Source organism: Electrona antarctica, assembly GCF_951216825.1.
Source record: "Electrona antarctica genome assembly, chromosome: 21".
NCBI classification, from domain to species: Eukaryota; Metazoa; Chordata; class Actinopteri; order Myctophiformes; family Myctophidae; genus Electrona; species Electrona antarctica.
This window is the reverse complement of record NC_136802.1, coordinates 40,498,771-40,520,637: the sequence shown is the minus strand read 5'-3', so window position 1 is coordinate 40,520,637 and position 21,867 is coordinate 40,498,771. Positions and strand designations below refer to the sequence as shown.

General features: G+C 44.3%; 1 protein-coding gene across 1 annotated transcript in view; it reads right to left on the bottom strand.

The window, feature by feature from the left end:
- aco1 (aconitase 1, soluble) overlaps positions 1–21,867 on the bottom strand; it is a 39,183-nt gene that overhangs the window by 5,681 nt on the left and 11,635 nt on the right. Inside the window, exons 7-19 of the mRNA XM_079491600.1 lie at positions 20,198–20,337; positions 19,350–19,521; positions 17,828–17,928; positions 15,628–15,744; positions 13,163–13,322; positions 11,991–12,126; positions 8,907–8,991; positions 7,752–7,908; positions 6,146–6,270; positions 3,567–3,671; positions 2,126–2,268; positions 1,259–1,406; positions 92–214 (exon numbers count right to left, since the gene is read on the bottom strand). Of these exons, the coding sequence (XP_079347726.1) occupies positions 92–214; positions 1,259–1,406; positions 2,126–2,268; positions 3,567–3,671; positions 6,146–6,270; positions 7,752–7,908; positions 8,907–8,991; positions 11,991–12,126; positions 13,163–13,322; positions 15,628–15,744; positions 17,828–17,928; positions 19,350–19,521; positions 20,198–20,337 (1,712 nt within the window). The remainder of the gene's footprint in view (positions 1–91; positions 215–1,258; positions 1,407–2,125; positions 2,269–3,566; positions 3,672–6,145; positions 6,271–7,751; positions 7,909–8,906; positions 8,992–11,990; positions 12,127–13,162; positions 13,323–15,627; positions 15,745–17,827; positions 17,929–19,349; positions 19,522–20,197; positions 20,338–21,867) is intronic.

Sequence of the window (21,867 nt, the reverse complement as noted above, 5' to 3'; positions counted from 1 at the left end):
AGGAGGTGAAGGGACTGTTTAGGAGGTGACACTCACCAGCAGGAAGGGACTGTTTAGGAGGTGAAGGGACTGTTTAGGAGGTGACACTCACCAGCAGGAAGGGACCTTTAGCGGCCCAGTCCCTGGAACTGCCCGACCCGTACTCCTTCCCCGCCAGGATGAGGAGAGCATGGCCGGCCTGTTGGTACCTCTCTGCTGCATCGTACACATCCATCTGAAACCACAGAGAACCCAGTTAGTTGTACCTCTCCACTGCATCAAACACATCCATCTGAAACCACGGAGAAACCAGCTAGTTGTACCTCTCTGCTGCATCAAACATCCATCTGTAACCACAGAGAAACCAGTTAGTTGTACCTCTCTGCTGCATTGAACACATCCCATCTGTAACCAGAGTAACACCCTTTAGTTGTACTCCTATCTGGTACCTCTCTGCTGCATAGAACACATCCATCTATAGAGGAGAGAGACACCAGTTAGTTGTACCTCTCTGCTGCATCGAACACATCCATCTATAGAGGAGAGAGACACCAGTTAGTTGTACCTCTCTGCTGCATCAAAAACACATCCATCTATAGAGGAGAGAGACACCAGTTAGTTGTACCTCTCTGCTGCATCGAACACATCCATCTATAGAGGAGAGAGACACCAGTTAGTTGTACCTCTCTGTTGCATCGAACACATCCATCTATAGAGGAGAGAGACACCAGTTAGTTGTACCTCTCTGCTGCATCGAACACATCCATCTATAGAGGAGAGAGACACCAGTTAGTTGTACCTCTCTGCTGCATCGAACACATCCATCTATATAGAGGAGAGAGACACCAGTTAGTTGTACACATCCCATCTGTATAGAAGAGAGAGACACCGGTTAGTTGTACCACTTTGCTACATCGAACACATGCATCTGTACACACAGAATAACCACATTGTGTCACTGTGAGCTTGTAGATTGACTATTTCCGGAAAACATGACACTGGCACACAAGACAACTGTGGTTAACCCATTCTGGGCGGGAACCCCTTTTGGTGTCAGCATTATGTTATGCTTTAGCTATTGAAAAATAGCAGATCTACAAGCTCATAGCGCGGCACCGAGTGCCGCGCTACGAGCTTGTAGGTCTGCTATTTTTGAAAAATCGAAGAACGACTGACATGGAAACATAGCTTTTTCAGAAAACTGTCAGGATGTAGAAGACATTTTTAGAATCTGATCTCAGGTCAAAATGGGTTAAATCAGAAAGAAGAGGGGACTCACCGTCTCGTCAGTCGGGAGGTACAAGGTGCGCGGCGCCTGCTTGTTGAGGAACTTGTTGAAGAGGCGGATGTTGGCGAAGGTTCCACGGGCCATGACGGCGTCGTTGCCTCGCCGAGAGCCGTACGAGTTGAAGTCGCGCGGGGTCAAACTGTGAGAGAACACAAAGAGGACGACGGGTGGCATTAACCATTTAGGCCCGACCTCGAAATAAAAAGCTTGTAGATCTGCTATTTTTCAATAGCTAAAGTATAACGTAATGCTTAAAACACCAAAAGGGGTTCCCGCCCAGGATGGGTTAAGACCAGACATGATGGACGCACCTCCGCACCTCTGTGGACTGATATCATCTCTGTCAGGTGGGAACCTCATATGCAAATCAAAAGCATCAAAAAGGAGCAGATCTACAAGCTCAAAACGTGTCACTTCTCACCACGTCTCAAGCTTGTAGATCTGCTACTTCTTATGGTTTTGTAGTAGTAGGGCGTAGAGTAGGGCGTTAATTCACGAAGAAAAAAAGGTGCGGGGCTGTTATATACTCAACCCTCTCCCAGTGAGGTAGCGTGCTGCGGGACGGTTATAATACTCACCCTCTCCCAGTGAGGTAGCGTGCTGCGGGGCTGTTATAGTACTCACCCTCTCCCAGTGAGGTAGCGTGTGCTGCGGGGCTGTTATAGTACTCACCCTCTCCCAGTGAGGTAGCGTGCTGAGGGACTGTTATAATACTCACCCTCTCCCAGTGAGGTAGCGGTGCTGAGGGGCTGTTATAGTACTCACCCTCTCCCAGTGAGGTAGCGTGCTGCGGGACTGTTATAATACTCACCCTCTCCCAGTGAGGTAGCGGTGCTGAGGGACTGTTATAATACTCACCCTCTCCCAGTGAGGTAGCGTGCTGCGGGGCTGTTGCGAGCGATGTTCCCTGCAGGAGAGATGTGGTCCGTCGTGACAGAGTCGCTGAAGTTCAGCAGCACGTACGCGCCCTCGATGGACCGGGGCGGCTGCAGCTCCCTGGTCTGATGGAGAGGGGAGAATGGAACGCCACACAGTCATTAGGGACAGTGTTGGAAATTAACCCAGCCTGACGTCGAAATTAAAAAAAAAAAGTCTTCTAAATGATGACAATTTTCTGAAAAACCTCATGTTTCTGTATGAGTGGTGCTCAATATTTCATGTCAAGGACCCCAAACATGATATGTAATTGATCTCCGCCCCCCCCATCTGAAAATATGTTGTTCCAGGAACCCCACCAGAAGCAAAGATTTGAGTTAAAAAAGTTCACTCTGAAAGAATATATATATTCAAAGATTTGAGCCACATTTTCACGATTTTTCAAAAATAGCAGACCTACAAGCTCGTAGCGCGCCACCGAGTGGCGCGCTACGAGCTTGTAAATCTGCTATTTTCCAATAGCTAAAGTATAACATAATGCTTAAAACACCAAAAAGGGTTCCCGCCCAGAATTAATATTATTAATATTATTGCATTTTTCCAGTAACTAGTAATATCAGGGGTTGACTCTAAAGGTCTCAAGAGGCACAGGTCATGTTCTACTTGCCCAAAAGGTCATGACCACTTGCCCAAAAAGTAAACCGTCCATCAACTTTCTTTTTTGTTTCGTTTTTTTTTTACTTTGTCATACCTCAATTTGTATAGTATGGCAAATACCTACATAGCAATGAATATGGCTATGGGTTCACACTTGCTATTTTATATCACCGCACTCGGACTTATGGTGCGTTACCAGCTTAAATCAATATTGTAGAAAAATAGGTGAAGAGGTCGCACACACCAAGAACAACAGGCTTACAGTTGGAGGCCATCGATATTGTCCTTTTCTTTTTGCTGAGGTTTGCGTGGTCTGCGCAAAAGGACAGTTAACCCATTTTGGGCGGGAACCCCTTTTGGTGTTTTAAACATTATGTTATAATTTAGCTATTGAAAAATAGCAGATCTACAAGCTCATAGCGCGCCACCGAGTGGCGCGCTACGAGCTTGTAGGTCTGCTATTTTTGAGAAATCGTGAAAATATTTATTTCAGAAAACTGGAGGATTTAGAAGGATTTTTTAAAATGTTGAGGTCAGGCCTAAATGGGTCAAATGATAAGGGACAATATCGGTGGCACCCAACTGTATTTCTCTACATCAGGACAAACGTTTCGGCTATCCAGCCTTTATCAGTGTCAACATTGACACTCAGTGACACAACGTTTTAGAACCACTGACATAGAAACACAGGTTTTGCAGAAAGGTGTCAGACAGGAACTAGAAGACAATTGTAAAATCTGGCGTCACGTCTTAATGGGTTATTTACCAGTCCGTCAAAGAAGGGCGGAGACTTGATGTAGGTGGAGGCGGGGTCCCAGGTGTACAGCTTGTCGGACGGAGCGTCGAGCGCGTTCCAGCGCTCGTTCACACTCTGAAAGAAAGAACCCAACACATTCATGACCATGACAGAGGGAGAGTTCCAGCACTCATTGACGTTGAAGTTCCAGACCCACAGGAACGCACCCAGGGTGCCGGCCCGATTCCGGCGAGCCGCCCCGCGTCCGAAACGGTTGAGAAATGACAGAGTTAACGTGTGGGGGTCCCTCTACTGTACCCTGTACTGTACTGTACTGGCACTGTCACTGTACTGTACTGGCACAACCGAAATCACCATATATACAGTTAATACGTGCGTGTGTGTTTGTGTGTGTGTTAGGTTGCGCACAGGTGGTGAGAAACAACCATGCTATTTTCGTGCTCATACCCAGGCAGCCACCCACACAGCCAGCCAGCCACACAGTCACTTAAGGAAGTGGTTGCACCACTTAAAAATCAGTACTTGCCCCCCATCATTAGAAAAATAAATCGGTACTCGCCCCCGTCGTAAGAAATAAATCAGTACTCTGCCCCCATCGTAAGAAATAAATCAGTACTCGGCCCCCATCGTAAGAAATAAATCAGTACTCTGCCCCCATCGTAAGAAATAAATCAGTATACGCCCCCCCATCGTAAGAAATAAATCAGTATACGCCCCCCCATCGTAAGAAATAAATCAGTACTCGGCCCCATCATAAGAAATAAATCAGTATACGCCCCCCCATCGTAAGAAATAAATCAGTACTCGGCCCCATCATAAGAAATAAATCAGTATACGCCCCCCCATCATAAGAAATAAATCAGTACTCGCCCCCATCATAAGAAATAAATCAGTACTCGCCCCCATCGTAAGAAATAAATCAGTACTCGGCCCCATCGTAAGAAATAAATCAGTACTCGGCCCCCATCGTAAGAAATAAATCAGTACTCGGCCCCCATCGTAAGAAATAAATCAGTACTCGGCCCCATCATAAGAAATAAATCAGTACTCGGCCCCATCGTAAGAAATAAATCAGTACTCGGCCCCATCATAAGAAATAAATCAGTACTCGCCCCCATCATAAGAAATAAATCAGTACTCGGCCCCATCGTAAGAAATAAATCAGTACTCGGCCCCCATCGTAAGAAATAAATCAGTACTCGGCCCCCATCGTAAGAAATAAATCAGTACTCGCCCCCATCGTAAGAAATAAATCAGTACTCGGCCCCCATCGTAAGAAATAAATCAGTACTCTGCCCCCATCGTAAGAAATAAATCAGTACTCTGCCCCCATCGTAAGAAATAAATCAGTACTCGGCCCCCATCGTAAGAAATAAATCAGTACTCGCCCCCATCGTAAGAAATAAATCAGTACTCGGCCCCCATCGTAAGAAATAAATCAGTACTCTCCCCCATCGTAAGAAATAAATCAGTACTCTGCCCCCGTCATAAGAAATAAATCAGTACTCGCCTCCATCGTAAGAAATAAATCAGTACTCGGCCCCCGTCATAAGAAATAAATCAGTACTCTCCCCCATCGTAAGAAATAAATCAGTACTCGGCCCCCGTCATAAGAAATAAATCAGTACTCGCCCCCATCGTAAGAATTACATCAGTACTCGCCCCCATCGTAAGAAATAAATCAGTACTCGGCCCCCATCGTAAGAAATAAATCAGTACTCGGCCCCCATCGTAAGAAATAAATCAGTACTCGCCCCCATCGTAAGAAATAAATCAGTACTCGCCCCCCATCATAAGAAATAAATCAGTACTCGGCCCCCATCGTAAGAAATAAATCAGTACTCGCCCCCATCGTAAGAAATAAATCAGTACTCGCCCCCATCGTAAGAAATAAATCAGTACTCGGCCCCCATCGTAAGAAATAAATCAGTACTCGGCCCCCATCGTAAGAAATAAATCAGTACTCGGCCCCCATCGTAAGAAATAAATCAGTACTCGGCCCCCATCGTAAGAAATACATCAGTACTCGGCCCCCATCGTAAGAAAATAAATCAGTACTCGGCCTCCATCGTAAGAAAATAAATCAGTACTCGGCCCCCACCATAAGAACGGGGCCTCTAACCTCAATGCTAGAGCATGTTTTGCTAATGATTTTAGTAATAGTTCAGTAACAAAACGTGCTCCAACATTGAACCCGCAAGGCAGGAGGAGGAGAGGAAGGCACAGAGCCACCTGGAGAAGAACCACAGAGCAGGGGATGAAGGCGCAGCAGGGGCCGTTATGGAAACAACTGGAGCGGAGAGGATGGCCTATGTGTTCCTCAGGGAATTTAACCGTTTTTGACCCAAGATCAGATTCTAAAAATGTCTTCCACATCCTGACAGTTTTCTGAAAAAGCTATGTTTCTATGTCAGTCGTTCTTCGATTTTTCAAAAATAGCAGACGTACAAGCTCGTAGCGCGCCACTCGGTGGCGCGCTATGAGCTTGTAGATCTGCTATTTTTCAATAGCTAAAGCATAACATCATGCTAACACCAAAAGGGGTTCCCGCCCAAAATGGGTTAAAGGCCTAAGTAAGTAAGTCTAACCTCGATCTTCTCATAGACCTCTTTAAACATGGAGGGGATGACAAACTCTCTCTCCACGGCCTGGATCTCCTCTCTGGTGGGCCAGATGTCACGGAGGAAGATCTCCTTTCCCTCGGCGTTCACAGCTACAGAAGACAAAGCACAGGGAACGGATACTAGACATCATCACGGCTACAGAAGACAGATACTAGACATCATCACGGCTACAGAAGACAGAGCACAGAGAACAGATACTATACATCAGCAGCACGAAACAAGGACCGTCCGGAATCACTTCCGAAAACATCACAAACGTCAAATCCAAACCAAACGGACTCCACAAAGCTGCCAGAAGAAGAAATGTTAAGGTTCCAACATGTTTTTACCAATGAATTTGCAAAACATTTCCAGAATATTTAACCAAATGTCCAGGCCTATATGTAACAATCATTCAGTGCGATAATGAGTCTCTTACTCCTATACACTGACACCACGCTAGACAGGAACGCCCAAAAACGTCACATCCGGGGTAAGAATTTACCCCGGAATTTTCTATGGCTGCCAATGCAAATTGGTCCAATCCTTAATCACATACGGACAAACATCTATGCCGATGCTATCTAACTTGCGGAGGTAGCGTGCCTTGTCCACGGGCAACAGATCTTTCAACGTATGGCATTGCAAATACGTTTGATAATGGCTACTCTGCTCAATATTGTTTTGAAAATGCCGCAAATTGCATTGCAGTGAACGAGCGAAAATCACAACTTCCCCCGTTTGTGGGCGGAGTCACAGTTTGAGGCGCTGTTTACGCGCCGTGGTGTCAGTACAGTGTATGTGCAATGCCCAAAGACAGGCAGTGTAGCAACAATAAAGCAAAAGCATTGAATATAGAATGATTTTGTGCCAAATGTTGTGCTAGATCACCTATGCTAGGGCATAGGATCACTCTGAGCTTGTAGATCTGTTATTTTTGTCACATACCGGTACACATTACGCTGAAATCACGCTGCCCGTTACATATTTTGGGTAATATTATATATGGTTTGAAAAATGTTTTTATGAACTAAATCAATCAATTCCAGGAGTTCTTTTTTTTCCCAATTTCATTATATTTCCAGGAATTTCATGAATAAATACATTGTCACGGTCAGGTCTGAAACCTTGTACTGCATGTAATTATACATGGTTTGAAAAACTAAATCAATCAATTCCAGGAGTTTTTTTTTTTTTTCAATTTCAATATATTTCATGAATAAATAAATTGTCACGGTCAGGTCTGAAACCTTGTACTGCATGTAATTATACATGGTTTGAAAAACTAAATCAATCAATTCCAGGAGTTATTCTTTTTTTCAATTTCAATATATTTCATGAATAAATAAATTGTCACGGTCAGGTCTGAAACCTTGTACTGCATGTAATTATACATGGTTTGAAAAACTAAATCAATCAATTCCAGGAGTTTTTTTTTTTTTTCAATTTCAATATATTTCATGAATAAATAAATTGTCACGGTCAGGTCTGAAACCTTGTACTGCATGTAAGAAAAAGCTCGACTTTTTTTCAGGAAATAGAAGAAGAAGAAAAGGTTCTTTTTGGCGGTGTTGTGGAAGGACTAGTTTACCGATGGGCTCCGTCTCGAAGTCGATCCTCACGGTCCCGGCGATGGCGTAGGCAATGACGAGGGGCGGCGAGGCCAGGTAATTGGCTCTGGTGTTTGGGTGGACACGCCCCTCGAAGTTCCTGTTCCCCGACAGGATCCCTGCGGCCACCAGATCTCCCTGGAACAAAAAGCAACCAAACCAGCATAATGTATTTGGATGTTTATCCCATTTAGGCCTGACCTCAACATTTAAAAAAAAAAAGATTCTAAATCCTCCAGTTTTCTGAAATAAATATTTTCACGATTTTTCAAAAAATAGCAGACCTACAAGCACTCACCGAGTGGCGCGTTACGAGCTTGTAGATCTGCTATTTTTCAATAGCTAAATTATAACATGTTTAAACTCTGGCTAACAGAGGTTCACTCTGAGTTCTAAATCTAGGGCACCTCCCAAAATAATCAATCGAAAAAAATAAATCTAAGTCCTATAACAGCTACAGTAAGTGAAATGTTGTCACCCGAGTAATATTTGTATGTATTAACCCATTTAGACGTGAGGACACACCTGTGTTAACTTATAGCTTTAACCACTTTGACCATTATTTTAAACTTTAGCTATAGAATAATATCAGATCTACCAACTTATAGCGCGACACATATTTTTGAAAAATCGTGAAAATGTGTGCAAATCCTTGAATATATATTCTTCCACAGTGAACGTTTTTAACTTAAATATTTGCTCCTGGGGGAGGTCCCTGGAACAACACATTTTTTAGATGGGGTTCGGCGGCCAATTACATATAATTTTTTGGGTCCTTGACATGAAACTGATATAGAAACAGGTTTTTCAGAAAACTGCCAGGATTTAGAAGACATTTTGTAGAATCAGGTTCTCAGGTAATAACCTATTTTGGGCGGGAAGCCCTTTTGGTGTCAGCATTATGTTATGCTTTAGCTATTGAAAAATAGCAGATCTACAAGCTCACCGAGTGCCGCGCTATGAGCTTGTAGGCCTGCTATTTTTTTTAAATCGAAGAACGACTGACATAGAAACATAGCTTTTTCAGAAAACTGTCAGGATTTAGAAGACATTATTTAGAATCTGATCTCAGGTCAAAATGGGTCAATGGGTTAAAATAAGTCCTATAGCAGCTACAGCAAGTGAAATGTTGTTACCTGGGTAATGGCCTCGACCACAGGCTCTGGGAGTGGTCCACTGTTTCCAATGCAGGTCATGCAGCCGTAGCCCACCACCTCAAATCTAACGGGACACAACCAGGATAATGTTTATTGCGAACGCAGTGATTGCGAACGCAGTGAGCATTTACTATGAGACCCAGCAGATCATGTCTGTCTGTCTGTCTGTGTGTGTGTCACGCGGTAACACCACCCGCCCGCCACCAGAGGGCGCAGCTGTATCACACACACACACACACACACACACACACACACACACACACACACACACACACACACACACACACACACACACACACACACACACACACACACACACACACACACACACACACACACACACACACACACACACACACACACACACACACACACCTTAACAAAAAACTTAACTTAAAAAAAACTTAAAAAGAAAAAACTTAAGAAAAAACTTTCAAAAAACTTAACTTAAAAAAACTTAACTTAAAAAAAAAAAAAAAAAAAAAAAAAAAAAGAGAACTTAAAAAAAACCTTAAAAAAAGTACATAATTTATTCTAATTGTTGTTATTGCAATTTACGAGCTGCGTTCGCTTCCCGCGTTCGCGCGTCTTACTTGTTACCATGTATACACGTTAAGAGGGTAGCACGGGTCCGCCCGGAACCGGATACCCGAGAGCTGAACCGAGAAGTGAGCCGTTTCGGGCCCCAAAATATTGACTTATTGTCCAGTTCGGGCAGGGTCGGTTCCATTCCAAATTGCCACGGGTCTCGGTCTGAAATGCATTTACCCGAAAGGACCCGTGAGGATCCGAGCTTAAAATATTCAACTTTAAAAATAGGTTCAGAAAAGAAACATATGCGTACGTTGTAATATTTACACTATATAATCCATATTGTCTCTCACATTCGCTCCACAGCGATTTGGAATGGAACGCATCCCCATCTCGAGATGGGTGTGTCCGACTCTGAAACACACAGCGCGCACACGCACGCGCACACCGGCTATTAATGCAATCATGGTGGCCCTCTTGAGCGATGTGAAATGCAAACTACAAATCAAAGAATATAGCGAGCAAGAGGAAAAATCAGTCCGTTTTTTTGACGGCTGTGGAGAGTGGCTTAGAATGTTTCTCCGCTCCGTTCGGTTCGCTTCAAATATCCTCGGTTCAGTTTCGGACCGGGTCCAAATTGTATGGACCCGTGCTACCCTCAAATACACGTAGTACATTTCATTACAATAATACAAATATACCAGCACACGACAGGGATAATGTTTACCATGTATACGTGTACAGTACTGTACATTACATTAACTCATGCATTGTTCAGCCATGAAATACACCAAACCATGACGAAATAATGTCAATAAAAAGTCCCCCCATTCTGTGTTTCCTAGAACTGTAATTATGAAAAAAATCATTAACATGGTGAAACACATCTTGATGATCATCAAGATGTGTTTCACCATGTTAATGATTTTTTTTCTGACCTAGTTCTAGGAAACAGAATGGGGGGACTTTTTTTTAAAATTATTTCCACACAACAGCTCTAAGGTATATATAATTATAAGGTTTATGACATAGTAAAATGTTGAAAATGAGTGGAATGCCCCTAAGTGTTTTGCTTAGGGTCATTTTTTTGACACAAATACCGAGCGAGCCAGAGGGAAAACCGGTGAGCTTTCGGATTACCAGGCTCTGCTCACTAAGCAGTCAGCCGGTCATAAACAACATAGAAGGAGCTTATAAATCACACTCATGTGGACTGTGAGAGATAACTAGTGAACATAAGAAGTGCTATTATTATAGTGGACTACATTTACCCAGGAGGAAATACAGTACAGTGGGTTTGGTTTGAACTAATGTTCAAGTAATGGGGGGGGGGGGGGGGGGGGGTTTACGAAAACACAAAAAGTTTGAATATGCCCGAAAGCAACAAAATACACACAGTCCACGAGTCCCTCTGAGCCTGATTTAAAGCAGTTTGACCCCAATGCTTAATTTTATTTTTTTTGGCTTTCGCCTTTATTTTATAGAGGGACAGACAGTAGGCTGACAAGAAATGGGGAGAGAGATGGGGGGATGACATGCAGTAAAGGTCAGTAAAGTCGGGATCGGGAGTCGAACCCGCGGCACACTGCCAGACTGGATTACCAGCCAAAGTGCCTGGACCATTGAGCCATGGCCCAGGCCCCACAATGCTTATTTAATTATTTGCCCAGTCTTACCCAAATCAAGCTAATGCTGGGGTTGCCATGGAAATCATTTGTCTCATTTGAGCCATGGGTGGCCAGAGCCTTTTCTGGCGGTTCTGGACAACCACCTGTCCGACCCGACTCGACACCGGGCACGGCACTCCCTCGGGTTGTCCGCGACGCACGTGTCGAATTTGAAGTCGCTGGGGCGAACGGTTCTCAAGTTACGTGGATTGCAGACTTACGTACATACAGTATGTACAGAGATTGGGTGCATTTTTTGTAAAATAAAGGTTGGTATGTTCCCCAGCCTTCCTTACCCAAGCTGAAAGAGGTAGTCCATGACTCCTCTCTCCTTACTTACCCAAGCTTAAAGAGGTAGTCCATGACTCCTCTCTCCTTACTTACCCCAGCTTAAAGAGGTAGTCCATGACTCCTCTCTCCTTACTTACCCCCAGCTTAAAGAGGTAGTCCATGACTCCTCTCTCCTTACTTACCCCAGCTTAAAGAGGTAGTCCATCACTCCTCTCTCCTTACTTACCCCAGCTTAAAGAGGTAGTCCATGACTCCTCTCTCCTTACTTACCCAAGCTTAAAGAGGTAGTCCATGACTCCTCTCTCCTTACTTACCCCAGCTTAAAGAGGTAGTCCATGACTCCTCTCTCCTTACTTACCCCCAGCTTAAAGAGGTAGTACATCACTCCTCTCTCCTTACTTACCCCAGCTTAAAGAGGTAGTCCATCACTCCTCTCTCCTTACTTACCCCAGCTTAAAGAGGTAGTCCATGACTCCTCTCTCCTTACTTACCCCAGCTTAAAGAGGTAGTCCATGACTCCTCTCTCCTACCCCAGCTTAAAGAGGTAGTCCATGACTCCTCTCTCCTTACTTACCCCAGCTTAAAGAGGTAGTCCATGACTCCGCTCTCCTTCAGGTAGTAGGTGACCACCCCGCTGCCTGGCGACAGGCTGGTCTTGATGTACGGCTTCACACTCAGACCGTGCTCTATGGCTCTCTTGGCCAGCAGCCCTGACAAGAAAGCAAATAGAACATCATCGGTGCATGACGGCATACAGTGGCGTCATTTTAGCAAAAGCTAAAGGTATTGCAAGTTCACAACGCATGCACGCACAGTCACGTGCACAGCCCGCATGCACAGCCCACGTGCATGTGTCATGCCCGAACTTTATGGTCCCAATCACGGGATTAACCCATTTTGACCTGAGATCAGATTCTAAAAATGTCTTCTACAGTTTTCTGAACAAGCTATGTTTCTATGTCAGTCGTTCTTCGATTTTTCAAAAATAGCAGACCTACAAGCTCGTAGCACGCCACTCGGTGGCGCGCTATGAGCTTGTAGGTCTGCTATTTTTCAATAGCTAAAGCATAACATAATGATAACACCAGTACGCATGAAAATGCCAACTCCTAAAATGCGATTTGTGAAACGGTGTGAAAAGGATCCCCCCCACATCAGTCCTGTGTTTCATAATTTTTAAACAATTATTAAGAATTATGTTTTGGTAGCCATTCAGCCAACCAGTTGAAGACATTGCAGATTGATACAAAAGCCATACCAGCCCTGATTAAAAAAATGGTTAATCATTTCGTATTTTAAAAAAACGCCATGAGGGTTAACTTTTTCTTTCATGAAATACCTGCGATTTCTGGACGATTGAACATGCATCCTATTGCTAGTTTAGCCCGTTAAAATACTCTAACTCTATACTATAAGCTAAGCTTGTAGGTGGCATGACGTAACATTATATATGGGATCCAAATGACTTAACCCATTTTGGGTGGGAACCCCTTTTGGTGTTAGCATTATGTTATGCTTTAGCTATTGAAAAATAGCAGATCTACAAGCTCATAGCGCGCCACCGAGTGGCGCGCTACGAGCTTGTAGGTCTGCTATTTTTTTTAATCGAAGAACCACTGACATAGAAACATAGCTTTTTCAGAAAACTGTCAGGATGTAGAAGACATTTTTTAGAATCTGATCTCAGGTCAAAATGGGTTAAATCAGTCGTGGCGACTGGGAACTTGAATCCATGAGTATACGTACCGGCCCCCAGCATCACAGAGGGGTTGCTGGTGTTGGTGCAGCTGGTGATGGCGGCGATGACCACGGAGCCGTGTGACAGCGTGTACTCTGTGTCGTTGTAGTGGAAGGGCACCGCAGCACTGTGGCGCTCCGTCGACACCTGGAAGCCCTTGAACCCTTGCTGAAATCACCCCGTCGTATAGACACAAACACGGAACCGTTCAGTGAATAGCAAGTATGCGCATGCTTAAAGTGAATGGCACATCGAGTGGCAAAGCAACAGGCAAAGTGAGTTTAACATCGTTTAAAGTAATTTAATTCAATCAGATATGACTTTTCTGTGTGGATGCATGGGCTGTCAAGGCCAGGAAGTAGTTTTTTGCCACTCAGTAGGCGTTCCTGCATAACTTCCTGGTTTGATGATGATGTCACGCGCATACCCTCTATAGGCTCTATGCACAGTACACAGAATAACTTCTTTCTAGGGATGGGAATTATCCATGAATTCATTGATACGTTTTGGTAACCTTATCGATCAATTAACCGGTTAGTTGATAAGCCACAAGTTACATTTAAAAAAAAAGAAGTACATTTCTTTATAACTAAGATATTCGATTACATTTTTTTTTAATGAGATGTCACTACGACCGAAAATGTCCCATTAGTGATGCACCAAATATTCGTCCGCAGAAAATATTCGGCAGAAAATGGCTAAAAATGCATTTTCGGCATTTTCATAAAATATATCACCGAATAGTGTATGCAATTAATGCATTTAAAAGAGCTGAATACATGTTTTATGGACCCATAATAGTGATTATTATTTAAGTTAAGTTTTGCCATAACCATTTATTTTGGTATTATATTCGGTATTCGGTATTCGGCCAACTGTTTCCTATATTCGGTTTCGGCCAAGAACTTCCCTTTCGGTGCATCCCTAGTATACATCTAGCTTTGCTTGTAGCCACTGCCTGCAAGGGACTGCCCAGCACCGCTGTTGTTGTTCATGTTTTGATTAGGTGTGCGCCGGTGATGCTCAGGTACAGGAGCTATTTCAACCAATCAGATTGCTTCCTCGAAACTACCCGTGGTGTATAATAGACGCAGGGCTCCAGACTAACTTTTTCACAGGTAGCACTGGTGCCACCTACCTTTTCATTTGGTAGCGCCACCACAAATTAGGTAGCACCATTTTTTTCTTTGTATAGCGTGGTATTAATACATGATCTTATCATGCCCCCACATCGGGCGCCATTTATTTATGTAGTGGTTTCCACCATTAAAGGTTTGAATCATAAAACCCCCTACAAAGGTCACTGTGTAAAAAACAGCAACCTACCTGGTTATACTTCAAAACACTGTAGATGGTTTCAACCCACCACAAAGTCACTCAGTCAATAAAGCAATATTTATATTCCACACACAGAAAGTCAGTTTAAGGTTTTGTGTTGAAAATTAAATGCAGTCCAAACCTTTTGGATTAATAAAGTGACAATTTGTACAATATCTCCATTACAATTATCCAAATTAATTCCTTATTATAATATTTTTACATTTTGGAAAAAATCTTTTGCAATGTGAAATGCCACCAAATTCTTAATCCTTTTCCTTGTCTTTATGGGCCAACTTGTGAAAGATGCATGCTTTTATTGTGAAGGCAGGTTTCTGAATGCTCTCAGAGCCTGCATATCTCCGTGTGCTGAAAATAGCTGATCTACAAGCTCACAACGCGTCGCGTCCGCGACGCGTTGTAAGCTTGTAGATCAGCTATTTTCAGCACGGAACACGAAGAATAAATCAGGCATCAGTGCTCTTCACTCACTGGGAGGGAGATTAATGTATTTTGTTGGCCGATCATCATGTATGGACCTATGGACACATAGGCTACCTCCTCGATGCAAACATAACAAGCTTTGGAAGCTATTTTTCGTGGCACATTTCGTGGCACATGTTTAATCAAACAACACGTTTACTAAGTTTCACTCAGTGTTTGGGTCGGGAGTCGGCTGTCTGTGTAGATCATGACTGATCATCATGCAGTTAGATATGCGCGCTGCGCGCTCCAGTGAAATTGTACAGCTGAGAAAGACTAGTTAATTTGTGTCGGATAAGCTGCGTTCAGACCTGAATATATATTCGCCTCGGTTCGTCCAGTTTGTACCGCGGCAGGTCGCGCCGCCGTTTGCGCAATTCTCGTCTTTGAATTGACTTTGTATGTAATCGCGCCGCTCTGACCATCCAAGTCTGAAGGGCTTATTTGTGCGTTTTCGTGAACGATCGTTCTTTGAACACTGGGCGTCAGGCGAACGTCCAATGTTTTCAATCAATGGAACGGGCAAGCACTGCGGGATGTTTTTTTTCCTCCACTCATCCTTCCAGCAAGTCGCACCTGTGCGACCTCATTACATTTTAAGTATCACCCTTAATAAATTAAGTCGCATATGCGACCTAATAGGTCGCACGCTGGAGCCCTGAATAGACGTTACCTTTGCTCCCAGGCACGATTCAAAGTCCGTCTTCATGTCGGACACGGCGATCCTGTCCTGGGGTCTCTTGGGTCCGCTGCAGCACGGCACCACAGAGGTCAGGTCCAACTCAAACTCCTGACGGGGGGGGGACGGACAGAGACACGTCACTGTGCTGCAAGGGTTCCCCGAACCTTTCAGGCCGTAACCCTCCCAAAATATATGAACTGGGGACCCCCCCTCAACCCTGACAAGCACTTTAGAATTTACATTAGTTTGACTCTGCAGTCTGCACAGATACATGTGACTAAATTTGACTGAGGGACTGCCATTGGATGTTTTTGAATTTTCGTCTTTTCATGTCATATGCAAGCAGGGAATGATAGCTTCAAATTGACATATTGGTTGTTCAGTTTGACCCACCAGTTTTGGAGATATGGCTTATAGAGTGATGTCTTGCAGAAAACAGGCTGGAAAGGTTCACTTCTGTGGTCTCTAACATTACACCTAGCTACATGTTTGGGCATTTATTTCATATTTACATGTCGATTTCCGCTCTGACACTTATTTCAGACATGCTCTAGTATTTGAAGAGTCTGCCTGTGTTATTAACTCATTTTGAAAAAAAAAAAAAAAGTTTTCCTCCTCTGGTGAAAAGCTATAATTTGCGCGATGGCAGTCTCTCAGTCAAATCTGGTGACATATTTCGATTTTCACAATGTTTGCCTCCTTCTTATGTAAAATTTGAGAATTTGGCCTAAGGGTCTGGAAAGTCGTTAAATTGTAACATTAGAAATGTGCAGATACCCTGTACACACTTGTGTTCTACAAGCTCACAACACGTTGCTGAGATTGGCAATTTTCGCCAAATGTTTGTCTATTAATAACATAATCCAGAAAAAGCACACTAGGGCTATTTCATACTTTGTTGTACATGCAAAATGTACACATGTATCTCATAGAACATAACAGGGGCCCTAGAAATGGAACAGCCTGGGCAGCCAGACAACCCAATGGACAGAGAGATGAATGTCTTGCGACTGGCCATGACCAATCTTGGGCCGTCTGGAAAACTTTGAACCGTCTGCGGGTCGGCGAAGGACGCTGCAAGGCATCCATGAAAAAATGGAAACTAACATTTTCTTTTGTTTTTAAATATATTTGTTATCCCACAATTTTGTAACCCATTTTTCACCCCTGTGTCAATTATCTAATGTGATCCTGGGCTCTACACACCCTCCGCCAACCTAGTCCCCATATATGGGGGACATGGGGAGAGCAACGGACTTGAACTCATGCTTCCTTCATGCCCGAGTGTCCAAGTTGCTCCTTTACACCTGACAGGGGGGAGTTTCCCTGGTTGGACGTAGCGCGTGGAAGGAACACGTTATTCCAACCAGTTCCTTTCCCTTCCATCAGGCGCCCCGGCTGGCCAGGGGGAGGCAGTTTAGAGACCAGGATTACTGCATGTTTTTTGTGAGGGTACCTACCCTAGGGGACACGGGGAGAACATGCAAACTCCACACAGAAAGGCCCTTTCGCCAACCCCGCCTCGGGTATGGGCACCGATGACGCGGAGGAGGAGACACGCCGCCAGCACCCACAGCGTCCCGAGCGGGAATCGAACCCAAGACCTTCTAGCTGTGAGGCGACAGCACTACCGACTGTGCCACCGTGCCCGGAAACTAACATTTTCTGATGCATGTGTGTGTGGCGAACCACAAGCAATGGACCACATCTTGAGATGTATCTATATGCTCCACAATGTACTGGAGATGACCTGGCCGAACCAAATGCCGCTGCACTCGCCTGCGCCAACCACTGGAAAGACGTGATCTAGAGGATGGCCAGACAGCGAAGAAGAACAGGGCCAAAGGGGGGATACCGGTTGAACAGGTTTTGAGGTGATGATAAGGAAGTTAGTCCTTTTGCACACCTACTCCAAGACACAGGTGCGCAGGAACAGGCAGTCAATGCATGACCACACAGGAAACTATAAAGGTCGGTGCCACAAGAAACGCTACATTAATAACTTTTGTGACGTCAAGACAGTGTGCGAGACATCTCTCTTTTGTATGTTGTACTACTGACACGTGTGAAGTCTGGGTCCTGTGTGACGGAGGTGTAGTCTCTGTACCTGTAACTGTTGTGCTGACCCGTGTGAAGTCTGGGTCTTGTGTGACGGAGGTGTAATCTCTGTACCTGCAACTGTTGTACTTACCCGTGTGAAGTCTGGGTCTTGTGTGACGGAGTTGTAGTCTCGGTACATCCCCACTGCTTTCAGGTACTTGACGATGTAGGCCAGCTTCTCTGGGTCTCTCCCTGGGAGGAAAACAACCGCGTCATTACTAGGCCTGTCACGATTACGTTACATTTAACTTATTCGCCGCCGAGACCACCATCTGGTGGCCGAATTGTGTACTCGAAGACCGCCAACCATTCTGGAGAACCGTCTTATTTTGAAATGGCGTTCCACTCAGAAATAGAGAAACGGGAAGTGAAGAATCGCTATGTAACGGGTCCCGCGAATGTTATTTAACCCATTCTGGGCGGGAACCCCTTTTGGTGTTTTAACTAAGCATTATGTTCTACTTTAGCTGTTGAAAAATAGCAGATCTACAAGCTCATAGCGCGCCACCGAGTGCCGCGCTACGAGCTTGTAGGTCTGCTATTTTTGAAAAATCGTAAAAATGCGGCACAAATCTTTGAATATATATATTCTTTCAGAGTGAACGTTTTTTTTATTTCGACGTCAGGCCTAAATGGGTTAATTCACCCAAAAGATACATTTTGTAACCGGCGATCATATCGTTTATATAAATGAGCCGCAAATCAAGCTCGTTTTGATCAAAACGCAGCCTGGAAGAAGAATTCGAGATATTAGGATTAAAAAAAACTCTCATAGACAGCATAAGCCAGCGGACATTTCACTTCCGTTAATTTCCGGGGTTTTTACCAGCTGAGTCTATCATCGATGTGCATGCTAGTTCTCTAGTCCAGCTGTTTTTTTTTCATTGGCTGACGTATGTGCGCACAGCAAATATGTCTGGGCGGAAACAAATGACTCCGAACACAATAGTTCCTCCTTGGTTCCTACTTAAAGGACCACTTCACCACTTTTCAACGTCTCTTCCTATAATTGGTCCTAACTAATGTTCTTGATAAAATACCACCATGTCTTCCTACTCAGTCTGTGTCTCATAGGAAGGCTGTGGGCAGTTAAGAAACCCGTCCACCAGTGACATCATCGATGGTGAATCCAAGCTAATAGAAACTGCAGGCTTTCTTTTCCTGAAAAGTTGCAATGCAAAAGTTGAAGCCATCGTTCTCACGATAACAAAAATCTAAATATATTTTAAAACAAACTGCCTAATGATGATGTGACTGGTGGACGGGTGTCCGAACTGCCCAAAGCCCTCCTATGAGACACAGAGAGTAGGGAGATTTTTTTGGTTTTATCATGAACATTAGTGAGGACCAATTATATGAAGATGTTGAAAAGTGGTGAAGTGGTCCTTTAAACTACTGCTCTGAAACTGACAGAGGCAGTTATAGCGGACCCCCGCAGATAATAATAATGCAGCTGGTAATTCATTGATTTAATCAATTCTTGTTTTACTACTACTACTACTACTGGAATGGATTGCTTGGATCGGAGCGTTAGATTGGTCATTTCCGGGGCCGATAACCGATCTGAAGATCGGATCACAGCATCCTACAGGCCAATTAAGGACGAAACTCACCGGTCTGCTCCAGGTACTGGATGCTGACGTCGTCCACAGGGAAGAACGCTGCCGTGGCTCCGTACTCGGGACACATGTTGGCAATGGTGGCTCTGTCCGCGATGGACAGCTGGGCCACGCCGGGCCCGAAGAACTCCACGAACTGACCCACCACGCCCACCTGACGCAGGTGCTGCACACATACAGTAAGTAAGTACGGTACAAGATGAAAGGGACTTGAGGTCTAGTTTTTTTAACCCATTTTGGGCAGGAACCCCTTTTGGTGTTTTAAAGCATTATGTTGTGCTTTAGCTGTTGAAAAATAGCAAATCTACAAGCTCATAGCGCGCTACGAGCTTGTAGGTCTGCTATTTTTGAAAAATCGTGAAAATGTGCCTCAAATTTGGAATATATTTTTTCAGAACGAATGTTTTTAACTCAAATCTTTCCTTCTGGGGAGGTCCCTGGAACAACATATTTTCAGATGGGGGTCGGCGGCCAATGTCATATATATTTGCGGTCCTTGACATGAATATGTTTGAGAACGACTGACATAGAAACATGTTTTTTTCAGGATTTCAGGATTTAGAAGACATTTATTTTCGACGTCAGGTCTAAATGGGTTAATTAAGTCATTTTCAGGGTTTTCATTGATTCTTTGTCAATAAATGTATGAAGGTTGCTAGGAAAAACGGTAACCGTAGTCAGCAACGGACTGACCTCATGCTTCCTTCAAAGCATGAGGAGTCAGGCGCCCCGGCTGGCCAGAGGGAGGCATAGAGACCAGGATTACTGCATGTTTTTTGTGAGGGTACCTATCCTAAGGGACACTTGATGCGAGACAAGACGGTACGGTGTATTCCGGTCACCTTGGTAACGGTGAGGACGATGTCCGTGGAGGTGATGAACTTGTCGGGGGTCCCGTACAGCTTGTATCCCACCACCTCGGGGAGAACCATGCTGATTGGCTGGCCCAGCATCACCGCCTCCGCCTCGATCCCGCCCACACCTGGGACAAATGGAGGGTTTTTTTGGTGAAGAAAATTAACACTTATAGGCATAGTTTTTCACATAATAATTATAGGTGCATTAAAGTTACATCTGCAAAGTCATGGCATGTGTTTTCATGAGACAACAGGCATGTCACACAGTACTCTATGGGTATAAGTAACAGTACTCAGTACTCTATGGGTATAAGTAACAGTACTCAGTACTCTATGGGTATAAGTAACAGCGTCTCCGCCATATATGACGGCTGCCAATTATAGCAGAGACACCACAATACTTTGCCAGCCTTTTTGCCTCCTTTTTGTGCATCCCAAGTTGTTGGAACCCTCTAACAACCAGTCTGTGCGTATGCCCTAGGCTGCCGAATATAAACACAAATAGTCTGCACCTATAGCCCAGCTCTGAGATGGAAGTGGTTGGTATTTTATGACCTTGGTCATAAAGGCTTCCTCTAGGCTGTGGTCAAAGGTCCTGCTATCTCTAGTACAGACACTTCTCTGGACTCATCAACCACCACACACACACACACACACACACACACACACACACACACACACACACACACACACACACACACACACACACACACACACACACACACACACACACACACACACACACACACACACACACACACACACACACACACACACACACACACACACACACACACACACACACACACACACACACACACACACACACACACACACACACACACACAGATTTAGCTTTATTTTATTTTATTTGGCAAAGCGACCATGCGTTCAATAGGGTCCATTGACAATAGCATGGTGGCCAACGCCGAAGAGGAACCATAGACAGAAAGGTAGACGCCTCCTTCAGCTCTGGGGCTGCTGTGTGTCTCGAGAGGAGGCAAGCTGTGACACACACGGAAGCTCACAGAAGGGGACGTTCGGTAGGCCAATCAGAGGCAATGTAAACATTTGTTTTCTCATGCCAATAAAGCTCATTTCGATTGAATTGATAAGTCTCAGGAAAAAAACGCACTGCGATTGGCCAGTGGTCACTTGAGTGGCAGCGGCGCAGCGTGACTTCTAGGGCATTCACTTCTAGTCATTTTTACCAGTTGACTAGTTGCCTAGTTTACTAGTCGACTAGTTGTTTAACTACCTATTATGTAAAAAAAACAAAAAAAACCTTTGTTTGTTTTTGGAAATAAATATTTGTACATTTCAAAACTGTGTACATAGACTATAACTATAATCTACCTGATCTTGAGGCCTTTTTTCTTATCAACTAGTCAACTAGTACCAACAAGGTCGACTAGTGGATTTACTAGTCGACTAGTAAACTAGTCGACTAGTTGCTTAATGCCCTGACTTCCGTACTTCTGCTTGACTTCTGCTTCACAGTGTGATACGCGTCGCTCCAATGAACCGCAGTAGTCAATGTGGTATCTAGTTTTAGTCTGTATATCTAGCAGGAGCAGAGATAAAAGGGTTTTCAGAACATCCGGTATCGTGGGAGCAGACGGCAGCTGTATTATCATTATTGTTTTGCGATCATG